This window comes from Eupeodes corollae, chromosome 1, assembly GCF_945859685.1.
Source record: "Eupeodes corollae chromosome 1, idEupCoro1.1, whole genome shotgun sequence".
NCBI classification, from domain to species: Eukaryota; Metazoa; Arthropoda; class Insecta; order Diptera; family Syrphidae; genus Eupeodes; species Eupeodes corollae.
The window spans coordinates 40486820-40504088 of NC_079147.1; the positions used below are offsets into that span (position 1 = coordinate 40486820).

Below are 17269 nucleotides of genomic sequence, written 5' to 3' on the forward strand. Positions count from 1 at the left end.
CTCTAGGTCTTCATTTACACAAAATGCTGCATGCTCAATGAGCCCAAGGGGACAGCTCATTGTTTAATTGGACGTCATCCGCATACATATGAACCAAACAGTTCTTGATAATTGATGGCAGTTCATTGACGTAGATTGAGAACAGCAGAGGACCGATTATAGAACCCTGAGGGACACCGGAAACGTTAGGTAGAAAATCAGATAACCTATACGTAATTTACGCAGTTTGAATTCGATTACTCAAATAAGAATAGATAAGCCTTGTAGCACCTGCTGAAAAATTAAAGTTTTGCATAAGTTTGTTACACAATTTAACGTGATTGACAGTGTTGAAAGCCTTAGAGGAATGAAGCGACACTAGAAACGTAACCCCATTGCTTGCCTATATCATCAGTAACATTTAAAAATGCCTTAATACAACTGTGCTTTTCACGAAAACCAGATTGTAGTGGTGTGATCAGCGAGATTGCTGCAAGATGAAAGCTCATTTGTCTTTGTAAAATCCTTTCAAACACTTTCGACAAGAATGGTAAAATAGATACAGGCCTAAATTCTTTACCTTTTGCGTTTGTGGGAAAAGGTATAAATTTAGCCAACTTGCATAAGCGTGGATAGACACCTGTCATCAGAATTGTACTGAACAAAAAAGTAAGATAAGGCAGAACAATCGGGAGAATCGTTTTCAAAAATGTAGGGTGAACTTCATCCAGTCCAATAGCATTTGACTTTATAGAAAGTACACTTTCTACAACAAAAGTACTGTCTACTGAACTAAAACCGAAACCAGGTTCATCTTTATATGATTGATCTATAAATAAAAAGGAGGATCTAAGCTCAAAGAGCAAAATAGCTGTAATGGTTAGGAAACAAACATTTTGTTGAGAGCATTACCATCCAGATCTTCTGTCGAATCAGAACTTTGAGAAAGTACTTTTTCATGACAAGGATTACTCTTTTAGAATTTGTCAATTCCTCGCAAGAGGCAGTACCCGTGTAAAAAACTTTAGGTGTCACAGAAAGGGATCGAACCCAAGACCTCTCGCATGACAGTCGAACGCACTAACCATCATGCCACGGGTACTACTACAAAATTTTCATTGTTGGACATTAAACCACCAACCCGCTTACGTAGAGCGCGAACTGGAAAAAATATCGCAGCTGTATTGGCCAGCGTTAATGATGACCATAAATTATCGATTTGTCACATTTCGTAGCAATTGGGCCTCTGTAACTCAACATAGTGGAAAATTTTGCGGAAGGATTTAGGTGTAATACCTTTCAAAATACAGCTGGTGCAAGAAGTCCAACGACCTACTACAACGTACAAAATTTGGGCTCTTGGAAAGTGGGCCGAAGATCCACTTTTTACTTTTTACTTTTTTGTGTGGCTATGTTAATGCTCATGTCTATGCAGCCCGCTTTAATTGACGCATTGAATAACAAAAGCATTTATTCTCGAGATACCGGCCAAAATGTTTGAAAGAGTATTCCAAAATTGGACTAAGCGGTTGGATCATTTGGGGCGCAGTCAAGGTTCATCTAAACAAATTCGAAAAATATTTGTTTTTATTTAAACTAAAAAATCACCCTTTATGTTTAAAACAGTTTTTTAGGTTTTCTAATTATTTTGAAGTACCATTCTTAAATTTTTTTTTGTTTATATCGATGTTTATTTTTTGTCAAAGTATTAATTTACTTAAGAGAAGAAATAAATATGTGGAACCAAGGAAAATCGTTTTCTCCAATCTCCATAAAAGACCCAACATTTACTGTATAGGCCCTCAGACTGCAATTAAGTTCAGCTTATTAATTTTGTGGAGAGCCATTTCTGATACCTAAAATATATTTATGCCCCGTATATATTCAACATCCAACATTTAAGAAACTTATTAAGATTAATATAAATCCCTTCTGTTGGTTTTACTTAAAAGCTTATGCTATGCCTACAGTAAAGTATAATCTAAGCGAATTTTAATCTATTCAAAAGCCCCAACAAAAATAATCATAACATAATTTTTAGTATCCTTTGAAATTTTACTATTCTCAAAAGTCCTTTCTATATGCTATTAAATATATAGGTATGTATTCTGGAGCTTCGTCCTCTTCATAATTTAAGTAAGAAAATTCTTCCTTGCTCTTAACAAACAATGTTCAAGTAAAATTTCTCATTCAAAAACAACATAAAACACTTTCTCATGCATAATCAATAATTAATTAGGTTTCTATGGCAAAATCTTTAAAATCCAAAAATAAATCACTTGAATTTCAAAACTTCCTTAACAATATACACACATACATACAAATATACGTACGTAATCCTAAATTCTTGTTACTTACTTCCATTCTCGTAGTAGTAGTAGTGGTGCTCTATATAAAGTACTGCCGCACATCAACAAAAGGGTTAATTTACTAAATCACTCCTATAAATCTCTTAACAGAGTTTAACAAATTTGTTTGCTTCCGGCGGCAGCGGCGGGGGCCTCCATCTCTCTCTCTTCTCTAGGAGTACAGGACTAGGAAAATCCCTTAGCACTTCAATAAATGGCTTGAAAGCATTAAAATTAAATTCTCATAAATGTTTTCCAGATACAGAACCAAATAGAGTACGAGTTGGTACTTTAAGTGAGAGATACACATCAATAGACATCTTTACCCTACCTTCGAGTACTGTGCGAAAACATGTATTTCACATGAATCCCTATCCAAGGATTTGATTTCAAGCTCCTTTCGTTGCACATGTTGCAGACTTTGGAAATATCTTTACGTACACATCTTTTGGAAAATAGAACTTTTATTCTCTTCTTTTCGAAAAATGCCCGCACTTCTTGACAACAATGATCAAAGGAGCGGAGGATGAACATTTTCAATATTCTTATTGCACATCCTTTTGCAGATTATGCATTCTTTTCTTCTTTCTTTTTGGTTGTTGAATATTCCCAAGCTTCCTTTTCCATAAGGCTGTCAGGTGGCATGGTACGAGCTGAAGAAATTGAAGACATGCAATCTTATTTGCTTTCTTGCATTGAAATAACGCCCAATTGGTTCCAAGAGGACTACGACTGCGATTGCAGTCCTCAGTTGTGGAACTCAACAAAATACAACACGAGAGTAGGTAGAAAAAAAGCAAACAAAAATTCCTGCAAGGACTTTTGATTTGATGTAAGCAAAAGTCTACTGATCCGTGAACAAAAAAGGGACTTAAATTACTTCACGGGAAGCAGGAACTACATGTGGAAGCAGCTTGCTAAAGTGAAATTCTAGAGAATAGATTGTGTCAAAACACTGTGTGCTGTGCACATCAGACAAGACATCACTTAGATATATCCTTTAGATCCTTGAAAACACACATACATTCATACCCATTTTTACATTTGCATAATTTGTAGATTTTGGTGTAGCTGGATAGCTTGAAGAAGTTTACTTGATTGAAGACACCATAAGAGAGAAACAAAGTGTAGATGGACGATTTGTGCAGATTGATTCAGGAGCGAATAAATAAATTCAACATATTTCCATGTTCTTCTTCTTCTTCATACATACAAAAAAAAGGAAAAACAACAAACACTGAAATCGAAACTCTCTTTCGACACCAACAAAAAGGTCCTTGCTGACATGTTTTTGAATAAAAAGGTATCATTATTATCCTGAAGGATCGCTTATACGGGTATCATGGTATCATCAGGATATGTTTGAATGACATTAATTAACATGTCGTTTCTCTGCGGCAATAAGTCCTTAAAGTCCTTTTGAATTAATTTTGTCATACGACACCCATCATCAGCCCCATCACAGAAGGACATCATCCTTATCGGGCAGGATTTTGTATTCGATTTTAAACTATGTACATATATAACATCTCATCTCAAAGTCTCGAACCATGTTTTTGTTGAACAAGGAATATAAAGTACCTAAGCAAACATTTTGCTATTGCTGCTATAAATGCGGTATTTAAGTTGGTTTTCGCTCTGGCACTCATGTGATGTGTGCTTTCAATTGGAATGTAAAGAGCTAAGCAGAAGTCCATTCTTGTGTCAACTTTTGGTGTATGTTTGATTAAGTAACAACCATAGAACATCTTCCACAAACATAGGTACATTCAAGCACTGACAGTGGAAATACCTTCCTAAACCTATATCTATGTAGTTTCTAGTTTTTGGGGGTAGGCAAACATTTTCAAAACCAATTATAACATTGAAATGTAAGTAAGGCAGACAGACAAGTAGTGGATTTACCATTTGTTGCCGAAGTTAGGTGGGATTGGGTTAGAAACTATTTTTAATCGGTTTTAAATTTGCAAAGACACGTTTTTTTTATTTGGGTTTGAAAATAGGGAAAACTACAATTTCTGACTGGATTTAAATAAACGGAACCGAAAAGGGTTTTGTTTCTCGCAATCAAATTTCACTTTTTTCCAATAATACTCCAATTCCCCTTTTTTGCATGAAGTTTTTTGAGATATTAATTTCCATAGTTCGAAAAAATAAAATTATTTTCAGGCTATCTAAATTTATTAAGTATCTATTTTCTTCAATGAAATTCCCGAAAGTTTTTGAAATCCATAATGTCTATCTTCAATGTTCTTACTTTACTTTTGTTGGCGCTATAGCGTGGGATGCTTCTGGGCCTCAAGAAATACTTTCTGCCAATTTACTTGTCGGCTTCAACTTGGTTGCTCTACCGGAGATAAGGTATATGCCTCTGCTTCTTGTTCTCTTTGGCTTGGGGTTTAATACATTAGAAGTTGGAGCTTTGATATTTATTCGCTCAACATATGAACTAGCCATCTTAACCGTTGAACTCCAAGTTCTCTTACCAGTGGCAAGTCACTGTACAGCTCATAAAGTTGTTGATCGTATCAACTCGGCCAAGTGTTATTCGATCGATCTAACCTAGAACCTACGTGTCGATAGTACCAAAAAAGCCTTCAGCTGTCTGAGAGAGGCATCAAACAGCAAGATCGGTAGGATGAGGTTTTTGTACAACGTCGGCATTGATGCTTCGCAATATAGGGCCTTATATATTTCTCAATTTCTAAATGAGTCCAAAGAAATAGCGCTTAACAAGAATTTTTCTTGGATTGATTTAAGCACTGATGTTATTTGCATTGAATTCCCTGACCACCTCGAAGTTCTTACTATCAATGGCAACGTTTTGACCAAGTCTGCGGTGGGAAACGACGACCCTCTTCGATGACAGCATATACTTCGTTTTGTCCTCATAAACGACAAGACCCATTTTGTTCTCTTTAGGCTTGATACTGGAAAAGGTACCCGTAACTGCTTTTTCGGTTCTTGTCTTAATGTAGAAGTTATCTGCATATCCAAAATACTGTGTGGAATTTAAAAAGATGGTGAAAGATGGTCGTAACCCTCTGGTGATTTTAAATGCATCTGTTGCGTTTCTTCCAATTTTGACGGAGCAGTGAGCATTCTGCAACGCCATTCTGATACAGCGTATATCAACTTGGCAGGGATACCAAAACTCCACATTGCCCTGCACGGTTCGTCGATGTCATAGGCTGTGTATCGATATTGAGGTTTTGAGTGTTCTCCAGAATTTGGCGCAAAGGTTTAAAGGCCTGATTGGGCAAATTGTACTTAAGTTCCACTCGTCAAATCCAATTTTGGCTACAAGTTGGTGTATGCTCCCTACAAAATCTGCTCCGGCGTACTTGAAAAATACCGCCTGTAGCACGTCATGGGGGGATGGCTATCTTGATCTCATTTAAATCAGGTGGGTGGAGCTAATGCTCATCAACCAGACGGATTTGTCGAGTCTGTTCTGTTTTCGGGATCCTAGACTGCATCGCCGTTCAGCAGATGGTTGAAATAGTCTTTCCAGACTTTAAGCATTAACAGCAGCTAATGGGTCCTGATATTTTCTTTTGTACTTCTCTGTAAAAGTTCAATTCCTCTGTCGTGCTGAAACATCTCTGGATTTGCTTGACTTCACACTGCTAATGGTTTCTTTTTCTTTCTTCTCAGTGGGCGGCTTTATCCCTTTTCTTCTCGACGTAGAACGGACATAAAGCACTTGTCTTCCTTTGCTGCCACGAACTGTAGGTTACCGTTTTGGTTTTGTTTGTCATTTCCCGGTGTTGGTGGCTGTGAGACTCATATCACCTCTTCAGCAGCATTCTTGATGGAATATTGGCAAAGCTACCAACAAATGATATGGTTTCGCAACAACTCTAAGAAAACTTTGTCAGCAAAGGCCAACAAGAGAATTAAGCAGCAATGGAAGCAATTGAATTTCAGTTTCAAAATCAAAACAATTATGTTTTTAAAACCACGAAAACATTAAATTAAAGTTTTCTCACAACTTAATATAGTGTCAAATAAAGACTCCTCATATGGTAAGAGAATTTTTAGAAACAAAGTAGTTTATTAGAATCAATTAAACTATACACTTCGTGTCATATGAATAGGGACAATCTTTTTCTTTTTTTTTTATTTGACGATATTTTTTAAACTACAAAAAATGTTGGATTTAGTTGATAAATACAAGTTTTAAGGCGGTTCTTCCGAAGAAGGTCATAAAAAGTACTTGTTTTTTTGTTACACATGGATAGGGACAAGATCTAAATTTACCTATTAGTTTGATTTAAATAAAAAAAAGGGATACTCTGATTGTTTGGACGCTTAGTATGAGCAATAATTTGATAAAATCAAGAAGTGTAGGTAGGGACTAGCGTCGAACCAAGGAGGAAATAGACCAAATTCGATCTTACCGGTATCTCGGCAAAACCATCCGTTTTATAGCCAGCAAAATTAGAAAAGTTCAAATGATGTATACAACTACTTCAAGCACCCAGAGAGTTAAAAAAAACCACACAAGAAAGATTTTGCAACAAATTACATCATGCGGATTCAAGCTTCGCATACTGTCGTCTTTTTCGATGAAAACAAAAATAATTTGGATGGACCTCATGGGTATAGCAGCTAAGGAAAAATTCTATCTTAAAAAACGGCAGAGCAAAGGAGCTGTGTAATGGTATAAGGAACAATCACCTATTACGGGGCCGTAAAGTTGGATATTCAAAAAAAAATGACGGAAATCACTTAAAAATCGATTCTGGAACGAGCTTTTCCGCAGGTTTCAGAATTAGATAGATTAGATTGGGTGGCGCAACAGTCCTTTGCGAACTAGGGGCCTAGTGACTTACAACTCTCAACCATTCCTGAGTGCGAGTAATGTTGTCAGGAATGGAATTTTCAGAATTAATTGGTGTAAAAACGATGGGACTTTCCAACAAGATAAGGCACCAATACATATCGCACGGAAAACAAAAGCCTGGGTTCAATCGCAACATGTGAACCTATTGCCGTGGTTTTCATATTCTCGCTTAGCAGAACATCACAGAAAACTTGTGAGGGAAAAGATTATTGAAGCCATAAAACGGTCCTAGGCACATACACAACAGGTTACTCGAAGTAATTCAGAAATCAGAAGTCAGCATACATTACTAAAAACTATTTTAATACATTCATATATTATCTGCACATTAAAGAGGCTTACAGGTAAATTTATATCTTGTCTCTATTCGTGTGACACAAAAAACCATGACCTTTTTCAGAAAAATCGCCATAAAACTTGTGTTTATTAACTTGATTCAAAAATTTCGTTTGCAATATAAGCTTAATACATACCTCATTCATTTCCCGTTCGGGTTTTTCCAAAAAACCTAAGAATATGAAAAATATTGTCAAATAAAAAACGAAACAAAACTTGTCCCTATTCACGTGATACGAAGTGTACTCAGAACACCAGGATTTGTAGTTTGTAAATTTCTTTAACATTTACGTTATTTAACATTTTTAAAGCGGCGTGTTTCCAAAACTTGATGTGATATAGAAACAGAAGCAAAGGTACTGTGTTGTTTATTTCAATTCAAAGATATACTTGAAACAAAAATCTAAAATCCTTTGAATTTAACATGAACACCTTCGGAAGGAGTTGTTTTCTGAGGTGTAATAATTTCATATTTACATATGAAGGATTTTAAAGAGGATCAAGTAATTATATGTTATCAATTCATTCATAACCAACAAGTAAATTGAAATGTTCCATTAATTAGACATAATGTCATCAGAGACATTCACTAATTCCATTATTAGCGTCATAAATAATTACATTCATCGAGGTTGTTGCTTGTAAAAGTTTGAACACATAATTTACTCGTAAGTCTTCTTTTCGTTAGAGTTGTAGTTCTATTAGCATAATATAAAGCTAAAAACTATTGACATTATTTTAACTTTCTTAATAAATAAGTTCAAATATATTAAATATATACAATTTGTAATGAATATATGAGGTGCTTTTATTGTCACTGATAAGTTCATGAGCAAACATTAGAAATATACAATTACCTTAGTAGTATAAGCAAAAGGTCAGGAGCACTTGCTTGTAGTGCTACACGTAATGGTGATGCCTTACCACATGACTCTATTGGAATATCAATAAACCTGAAAGATAAATAGATGTGTTTGTACATTATGTTGACTTAAATCCGGGGACAAAATTTAAATTAAATGAGTTAATAACAGAATAAATTCCTGTAGCTACTAAGCTAGTCAGTATGAAAATGTTAACAGTTTATAAAAGAACCTTTCTATGAATTATAATTGCCAAACTTTCACAAAGTTGGCATTTTGTGCACGAATAAAATATTGAAAATAAACATTCAAACACAATTCAACTCTAAAATCATACTGAAAACTAAAGAGAGGGAGGCTCCACCACTTCAAGAAGAATTCCATATGCTATCGTCACCAAGCATAAAAGAGGTCGAGAAAGCTAAAGAAAGACTCAAACAAAACAAAGCCCGGGGAACAGATGGCAAGGCAAGCCTAACATTGAGAAATTCATGAAATTAAAGTGCACGTATATGAGCATGAGGAAATGCCACAAGACGGGTAAAAAGTTACGTCTTCCCCATTCAGAAGATAGAAGATGTCAAAACGTGAGCAACTATTAGAGGTTTCACGTTGTTCAGTACAGCATATATGATACTCTCCCCCATGCTTTGCAAGAACGGATAGCCGCATACGCCAAAAACTATCACTATCAGTTCGGCTTAATCCCAGGAAAATCAACAACTGATAACGAGAGAATTGAATATTCAAAATAAATTGAAACGACTATGTAGCTCTATTACGACTAATATAAAAAACCAAGTTAAAATAGCAGGATTGATACCCAGACTAATTAACACCTACAATGCATTCCTGGTGTTGGAGGAAGCAATCTGTGACCCTTGCACGCCAATAAAAAGGAACATCATCATTATGTCCAGTAAAATACTGGCATATGCAGACGAAATCGAAAATATCAAAAGAATCGAAAAACCTGAATAAGGTTCTTTCATTCAAATCGATCAGGCAGGAGTCGTCTACGAGAAGAAAACTTGGTCAAACAATCAAGACATCGGAGCATGAATTTGAACAAGTTCAATCCTACAAAAAACTTGGGTCAATAATAGAAGCCGATAACAATATACGTAAATTAAGAAATACACGGGTGACTTTTTGAATCCAGAAATATTAGTATGACTTCTGTAGGGGGCGATGATGTTGCCAGTAATCAGATTTGAACAGAGACCTGGATACTTAGTAATATTATATGAGGAAGAACGATTTCGGAGAAGCTGCAATAATAAGCTCGCATTAAAGAAGACATAGCAGCCTATAAAGTCTTTTGTAGTACATTTAATAGTAGGTAAAGAAGACCTTGCTTACGTTGGAGAGATGGCATAGACCAGGACTATCGAAACCTTGTGGTGTCCAACTAAATCAGGACTGAAACCCAGTTGAGACGAAAATAATGTTGATGATCATCATAATTTACTTTGATTATATAAACCATTAAAAAGGTGTTACTTTTGGTCAGGAATAAGTTGCTTAGAAATGTAGCTTATAATTGTATCATCTATGCCAGATTTTACTGTTTTGTCATAATTTTTCTTGAAGACTAAAGGGTAATTTTTTAGATACTATCTTTTTGGCAACACTGATTTTAACAGCTGACGCACTTTTTGTGTTCTTGAAAGAATAGTGCAGAGCTCCCACGTCAACATTAGAGGCACTATCTTTCAAAAGTCTGTCCAATTACTGGCATATTCTGATGACATTAACATAATCGGAAGAACTCAGCATGATGTCAATGGGGCTTATGTGAGTATTGAGGCAGAGGCAAAACTGGGTTTTACGGTTAATGAGGGCAAAACAAAGTACATGCTGTCGTCTAGAAAGGACATACAACACCGACGTCTTGGCCAAAACGTCACAATCGACAGACGTAACTTTGAGGTAGTCAAGGACTTCGTCTACTTAGGCTCTGCTGTAAACGAAGAAAACAACACCAGCACTGAGATCAAACGCAGAATAACTCTTGCTAACCGCTGTTTCTTTGGACTAAGAAAGCAATTGAGTGGTAAAGTCCTCTCTCGAGGGACCAAAGTGTTGCTATATAAGAACCTTATCTTCCCCTTCCTGCTATATAGTGCAGAAGCATGGACTATGACAAAAGCGGATGAAAGCACCTTGGGTCGCTTCGAGAGAAAAGTTCTCCGTGTGATCTACGGTCCCGTATGCATCGAAGGGGAGTATAGTAGAAGATGGAACGACGAGCTGTACGGGCTGTACAGCGACGGACGTAGACTTAGCCAAAAGGGTAAAAGTTCAACGACTAAGATGGCTGGGTCACGTAGAGCGCATGAAAACCAATGCAGTAGAGAAAGACCGCGGATTAGGTGGCGCGCACAAGTGGAAGGTGACCTCACCCAACTTGGAGCGCGAAACTGGAGACATCTAGCTAGGGACCGAGCTAGATGGAGAAGTTTGTTGGGTGAGGCCCTAGTTCACACAGGACTGTAGCGCCACCTTAAGTAAGTAAATAAGTAAGCACTTTTTGTGTTTTGTTTCACAAAATGCTTTCTGTTAAGAAAGTTAATCGCGCGCTTCTTCAATTTTAGTTGTGTTCAGCCATAAAGTCCATTTTTAGCTCTATGGGTACGTAAACAAGCAGAACTGTCGATTTTGGAGTGAATATCAGAGAGAAACATTACAATAGCTACCAATGCATCCAGAAAGAGTCACAGTTTGGTGCGGTTTATGGGCTGGTGGCATCTTTGGGCCGTAATTATTCAAAGATGATGTGAATTGCAACGTAACTGTGAATGGTGAGCGCTGCCGTGAGATGATATTCAACTTTTTTTTCGCCCAAAATGCAAGAACTTGACTTGCATGACATATTGTTTAAACAATACCGTGCCATATGCCACACAACACGCGCAACAATGGACTTATTGAGAGGCAAATTCGGTGAACATTTTATTTCACGTTCGGGACCGGTTAATTGGCCGCCTAGATCGTGCGATTTAATGCCTTTAGATTTTTTTGTGAAGCTACGTTAAAATTAACAGACAAGTCCGCTTCAATTGACGCATTGGAAGACAACATTGAAGCATTTATGAAAAAATTGGAGTAAGCATGAAATAATCTTTAAACATTAAATTATAGGGACCGTACTATCGATTCAAATAAAGATTTCATGCGTTATTCTAAATTTTATGTGTTATTTTTTTAAACACTTTCCTATAGCTTTAAAAAATCACTTTTTGTATGCTTGAATCTAGTATTTTTGCACATTTAAAAAGCTTCTTAGTACATTGTTTTGAAGACATTTTACCACAGCGAGTTGATAAATACTCAAATGTATTGGTCGCATGAAAAAATAAGCATAGAGTTTTGATCAAATTGTAATATTTTTCGTCAGATTGTTTCTTTCTTTAAGAATAAATTTCTAACGATGACTCAGGATTTCAAGAAGTTCTTTTCCTTAAGGTCTGTGGATTTCTAAGTTTGTTCATCTATCTGTCTGTATACTTCACAAATCAAAAGAAAATAAATTTTTCAACGTGATAATCAAGAATTGAACACACATTTTATTAGAAAAAAAAAACAACTTCACTTGCTTAACATCTTACGGCTTTTAAGCTTTTAAACTTCAACAAAACACATGAATTAAATAACAATGAAACCTAAATCATAGAGAACTTACTTGATTCTTCAATAAAACTCCTGATACAAAATTTAAAGGTGCAATCGATTCCAAAGAAAAAAATATCCTTGAGGTAAAACCTCCTGGACCGGAAGATCGCATCCTCTTTCATATACATACTCTCCTCAAGCTCAATCCATATGCAATTCTCCCATGTCAGTCACAGAGAATAAACCTATTTCGAAAGAATCACTCGCCTAACAATTCTAGACACAATATCATTCGTTTCGATATTTGAGTGCTCCAAACCCAGAAATCAGAAGTCAAAACGAAAACCATAAATCGACAGAGAAAACAGCACATTTCATTTCAAGTTACATTTATTCGAAAAAAGGAAGAAATCATTGTTTTTCTTACATTTGTTCGTTCTGTCAGAAGCTCAGAAGGTTTATAAGTAAGGTTCTTTTTCATAGCATTTTCCATCAACCTCGTATAACTCCGGAACTTTTTGATCTGCCAGAATGTACGGGTATGTAAATAATCCATCATCCAACAACATTTTCCCTAATAAATCACTTCCTTCTCTGAGTTTTGATTCCGTGACGGTGGTGGTGATGGCGATGGCGGCGAAGAAGGCAGTGATTTTATATTCAAAGTCTTGTAAACGTGTACATCGACTCTTGAAGGATAAGAAAAGGACTCAACGTGATATATAGGTTACCAAAACTATAAACTTGTACCCATAAGGGAATTAACAATCTGATATACCTCACCTATGTAACTGTGTGAAAGGTTGTTTTTTAAAGTTTTCGAATGCAGGAAACACGTCCGTCGTATCACTCACAAAATATTATGCTGACTTGTTGTAAGTAGGTACTAAACTTTACAGTATAATTTTATTTTAATACTTTTCAAAATATGTTTTTGTTGGTTGATTTATGATTAAGGACTATAAATTTAAGGGGGTTTAAAGTTTGTAAAATCATAAAATATTTTAATATTTATTACTTTGATTGAAATCTTTCGCATTGGTACAAAAACTTGTAACAAACATTTATGTTTTTGAGTTTCAAAAGCCCTTCCCTTAATCGCTTTTCAAAGCAACAAAGTTTCTTTAACATGCAATGGCTTTTGTGTTACGGTGGACTTAGTGTTTCGATATTAAGACTAAACTTGCTCTAATGAAGCACGCAAATTCACAATAACATCAATTAAATTTTATAAAAGTTGCGTCAAGAAGGTGTAGTGTGTAATATAGGTTGCTGTTTATGGCCCGGTCTATTGTTGGGAGAGGGAGTCTATTTCAACTTTGTACTTACCTCACCATAGTTTCCTTTTCGAAATGAGCTAATAAAACTGGCAACTGAAGTCCTAGACTCGTAGCGTGATGGAGAAAATAGACCATGGCTCTGGTGTTTTCATCCTTTGAAAAATAAAAGGAGTAAAAGGTACCTTAATTAATTTTGTTATTTAACGTTAAATGAAAGGTTTGCTGGTACCTGATCGCGGAAATCACTTCGCCAACCTGCAATAAAATGTGGAGCGTGCGTTCCAAATAATGCACCCAAAAATATGCGCTCAAATGTTTTTTCGCAAGTATAAATTTCCTCTGAAAAAAAGCAAAATATATTTAATAAAATATTTCAAAAACAAAGTAAGTTCTAAATTCCGCTAAAATGCACTAAAGTCAGTGGGTTAGTTAAACAAGAGTTTGCAATTTAAATTTTTAACCTATGGTTTATTTTGATATTAACAAATAAAGGTTGGGATACCAACCACACTTATTTGACTTTCTATTCTTTTCCGTCTGTCGATATTTCTAAAAGTTGTACAAAATATTTACAATATTATTTTGTGTACGATATAAAAAGTTTGAACTCAATATATTTCTTCCCGAGTCGGAAACAATTTCTTATCAGTTCTTAGTTGTTTTTGTAGGGTTTAGTTCTTCGTAAAAAAAATGTGAATTATATTTCCTAAAGATTTCCTTGTCAAACTTGATTGATACTTGTCGAACTTTTACCTAAAGTAAGATTTTTCAATTCCGAATAAATCCCTTTGAAGAGCTGTTCAAAGGATTTTGCTTAGAATTTAAAACATCGCTTTGTTTTTGCTCCAATTCTTCAAATATTTTGAAATTTTCATCATTAGAATTTTTTTTACGAAACCAAGCAATTGTAACTCAGGAATTATAAAAAAAACACAAATAAACTCTTTCAAGTAAAATTGGTTAGAAATTTTGTCTACTTTAGTGACAGATATCATGAAGATTTAACAATTTGCTAAAAGTTAAAGTATATTTTCCGTGATATTCACTTTAGCAACGTTTTAAAAGATAGTAAGAAGTTAAATCGGTTAAAATTAGCTAATAACCTTTTTAGATTAATAAGTTAAAAGGCACCAGCAAAGAGCTAAACGTCTACAGATGTTCAGTCATAAGATGTCGGTTTTTGTGGCACGTATCGCATTTTGTAGCGAAGTTGAATAATTTTAATGCGTTGTGTCTTTAGGAATGACGTAATTGATTCATGTCAAATGTCAAAAAAATGACAGCTTCTAAAGTGTCAGCTAGCCAAATAGTAGTCATGTTCGAAATTAAGGCTCTTATATAACGAATTTTATACTTATTAGTGCCAATGCCGAACTTAAGTATATTTTTTAATAGAAATTTTCCAGTAACACGAAAAACTATACCATGTTTCCTGTAATTTCTAATTTTAGCGAATTTTAAGCAAATGATTTATCTAACTTTTATCTCTTAGATTTTAAAGACCAAGGTTCTTCATTTCACATTCACTCGAAATGAAATTGATACCGATTCAAATAAAAAATTGTGAATTCTGAAATTTACTTTTATCGATATCGATTACATTTTTTTCCCGAAGTTAAAATGAAGTGAATTTTTGTGTTTTGCATTTTGATTTTTACGACTTTTAAGTGATTTCGATTCAACAGATTTAAGTCAGTATCAATGGAACTCGGAAGTTGGAGTTTTAAGCACAACAAATATCCTCTTAATCCTCCTTTTGGAGTAAAACAATATTTCTTAAGAACTTTCAGGGCACTTTTTCGACTGTACTTCGGTCCACAGCAACATCAATGTTTTTAACCGATATTTAAACAATTAACAAAAGTGTTTAATTACTGAAGTAATATATTGTTTCAAATTGGTGAGGTTAGATTTTGGCGCCCCATGGCGGCCATTTCGTTTTGGTGATACCTGTCAAATCTTTTGTTTATTATTCTGTTGCTTATGCCAAATAACCATTGGAAGTTACACGATTAAAAAGCACGCCCAAATGATAAAACTTTATTATCAAAATGAGAGTTCGTTAACGCAAACGTTGTAAGCATTGCACCCATTTGACTGTAGACGTGGGGTGGCCTTTCACAGTCGACTGGTTAAGTAAACAATCAGCCAACACCCGTACGTTCTAGGAACGCAAGATCAGCCGAGAATATCGCCGAGGCCCGTGAAAGTGTACAGCAGAAGACTTTTTGTATGCACTTGGAACAACTGCGTTTTTTTACTCTGAGATCGATATCAAGTATAAAACATTTGAAAGTATAGGCATATGAAAATTTGGTTGTAAAGAAGCACAGAAAACTTAAAAAGCTAGAAAACAATTATTTTTCAAAACCAATGTTTCTAAAATTGAATTTGATTAAATTATTTCAAGCAAATTAAATATCTGAAGCGAATTTAAAATTGTACATGAAAACAATTCAAATTAATAATTTTTTTTTGACAGGATGCTATCACAGTCACTGCCACGGAAGAAATCTATTTGTTCTTCAGAAACGATTATGAGATACATGTTTGGTTCAGTTTTACGTTTTTTTCTAGTTTGCGATGATTTTTATAGTTTTGATATTTTGTATTTTCGTTCTAACATTCAAGAAATCTTATAAAATATGGCCCAATTCTGATAAACACAAAAATGTCAATAAATACAATACATTTCTTGGTGGAAATCAGCTCCTATGATTTGTCTAATGTCAAGTAAATAATCGAGAAGTGGCAATTATGTAAAACTTAATAAAATTAAAAACAGAACTGGTTCTAGTACTGTTCCTTTAGGCACACCAATATTTTTCTTTTGATAGATCGAAACTTATACACTGTCTATCCTTTTTTTTTAACTTTACCTTTAAGATTGAATTTCAACCAATTAAATATTTAATAAGTCAAATAAAAAAAGAGGTTGGAGTGTAACCCACACTGATATATTCCCATCCGTGAGCGTTCGTCAAATTTTCTCAACCTTTAACAAAATGTAAATAACAATATTTTGTATGACATAAACAAATCTTAATTTAATATCTTCCTTTGTTATTTTAGTAGTTGAGTTGAAGATTTGTTGTTATTTTTAGGTTTTGTAAAAAAAAATGATGAAAATAAAAAAAAAATAAAAGTTAGCAACAATATTTTGCATATGTTCTTAGTTTGATTTCAAAATTTGTTTTTGTAAACGAGATTTTTAGTTCAAAATCAATTCTTATCCATTTTAGTAGTATTTTTTTTGAAAAAAAATTGATCCAATTTTGCTAATACAATTATCTTCCATTAACGGAAAAATTTAGCACAGAAGTCAATAATGTTAAGTCATCAATTTTTACTAACTTCATTTTTAATGTTAATTATTTTTAGTAGATTTTATTGTTAAGGAAAAAACTCACTGTTTGATTTTTTTAAGTTTCCTAAATGTTGAAAACAAAATTTTGTTTCGTTTACTAAAAGGTATACCTTCCTTGGTTTGAGATTAAAGCGTGATATATTCTAAAACTTTTTAAAAATTAAAGAATGCAATCAAGAACGCCGACTTATATCGGCTTTTAAAAATTGAAACGCGTCGCTAATAAAAAAAAACAATGTTTCTCTTAAAATTCCGTTGTGTTAAAACGTGACCACGAGGTGTCCAATTAAAATCAAAGTTTCGAGAGATTAAGCTCCCTTGAAACTTCTGTGTCAGTTTTGTCAAAACATTGATTCATATAAAGGATGTAGAAACGTTTTTACAATGCACCACATTCTCAAATGCTTTCACATCAAGTGCCCTATGTTTCTCATTCCAGCGAACGTTGATAACAAATTAAAAAAGAGGCTGGGATGCGACCCACACTGATAACTTCCCATCCCGTCTGTTGATTTGTCTTGCTTCTAAGTTTGTCTATATGTACTCGTACCAATTTTTACCAAATTTGCGTACTATTTTTTGTAGATTTTTTTTAATAAAAAAACGGACTGTTGGATTTTTATATACAAATT

At 34.5% G+C, this 17269-nt stretch overlaps 2 protein-coding genes across 2 annotated transcripts in view; one reads left to right on the plus strand and one right to left on the minus strand.

Annotated features, from left to right (window-relative positions):
* LOC129954049 (guanylate cyclase soluble subunit beta-1) overlaps positions 1–17269 on the plus strand; it is a 326886-nt gene that overhangs the window by 240985 nt on the left and 68632 nt on the right. The window lies entirely within an intron of this gene.
* Positions 1–17269, minus strand: part of LOC129954047 (uncharacterized) — a 54721-nt gene that overhangs the window by 15813 nt on the left and 21639 nt on the right. Inside the window, 3 exon segments of the mRNA XM_056067687.1 lie at positions 8370–8465; positions 13320–13423; positions 13500–13609. Of these exon segments, the coding sequence (XP_055923662.1) occupies positions 8370–8465; positions 13320–13423; positions 13500–13609 (310 nt within the window).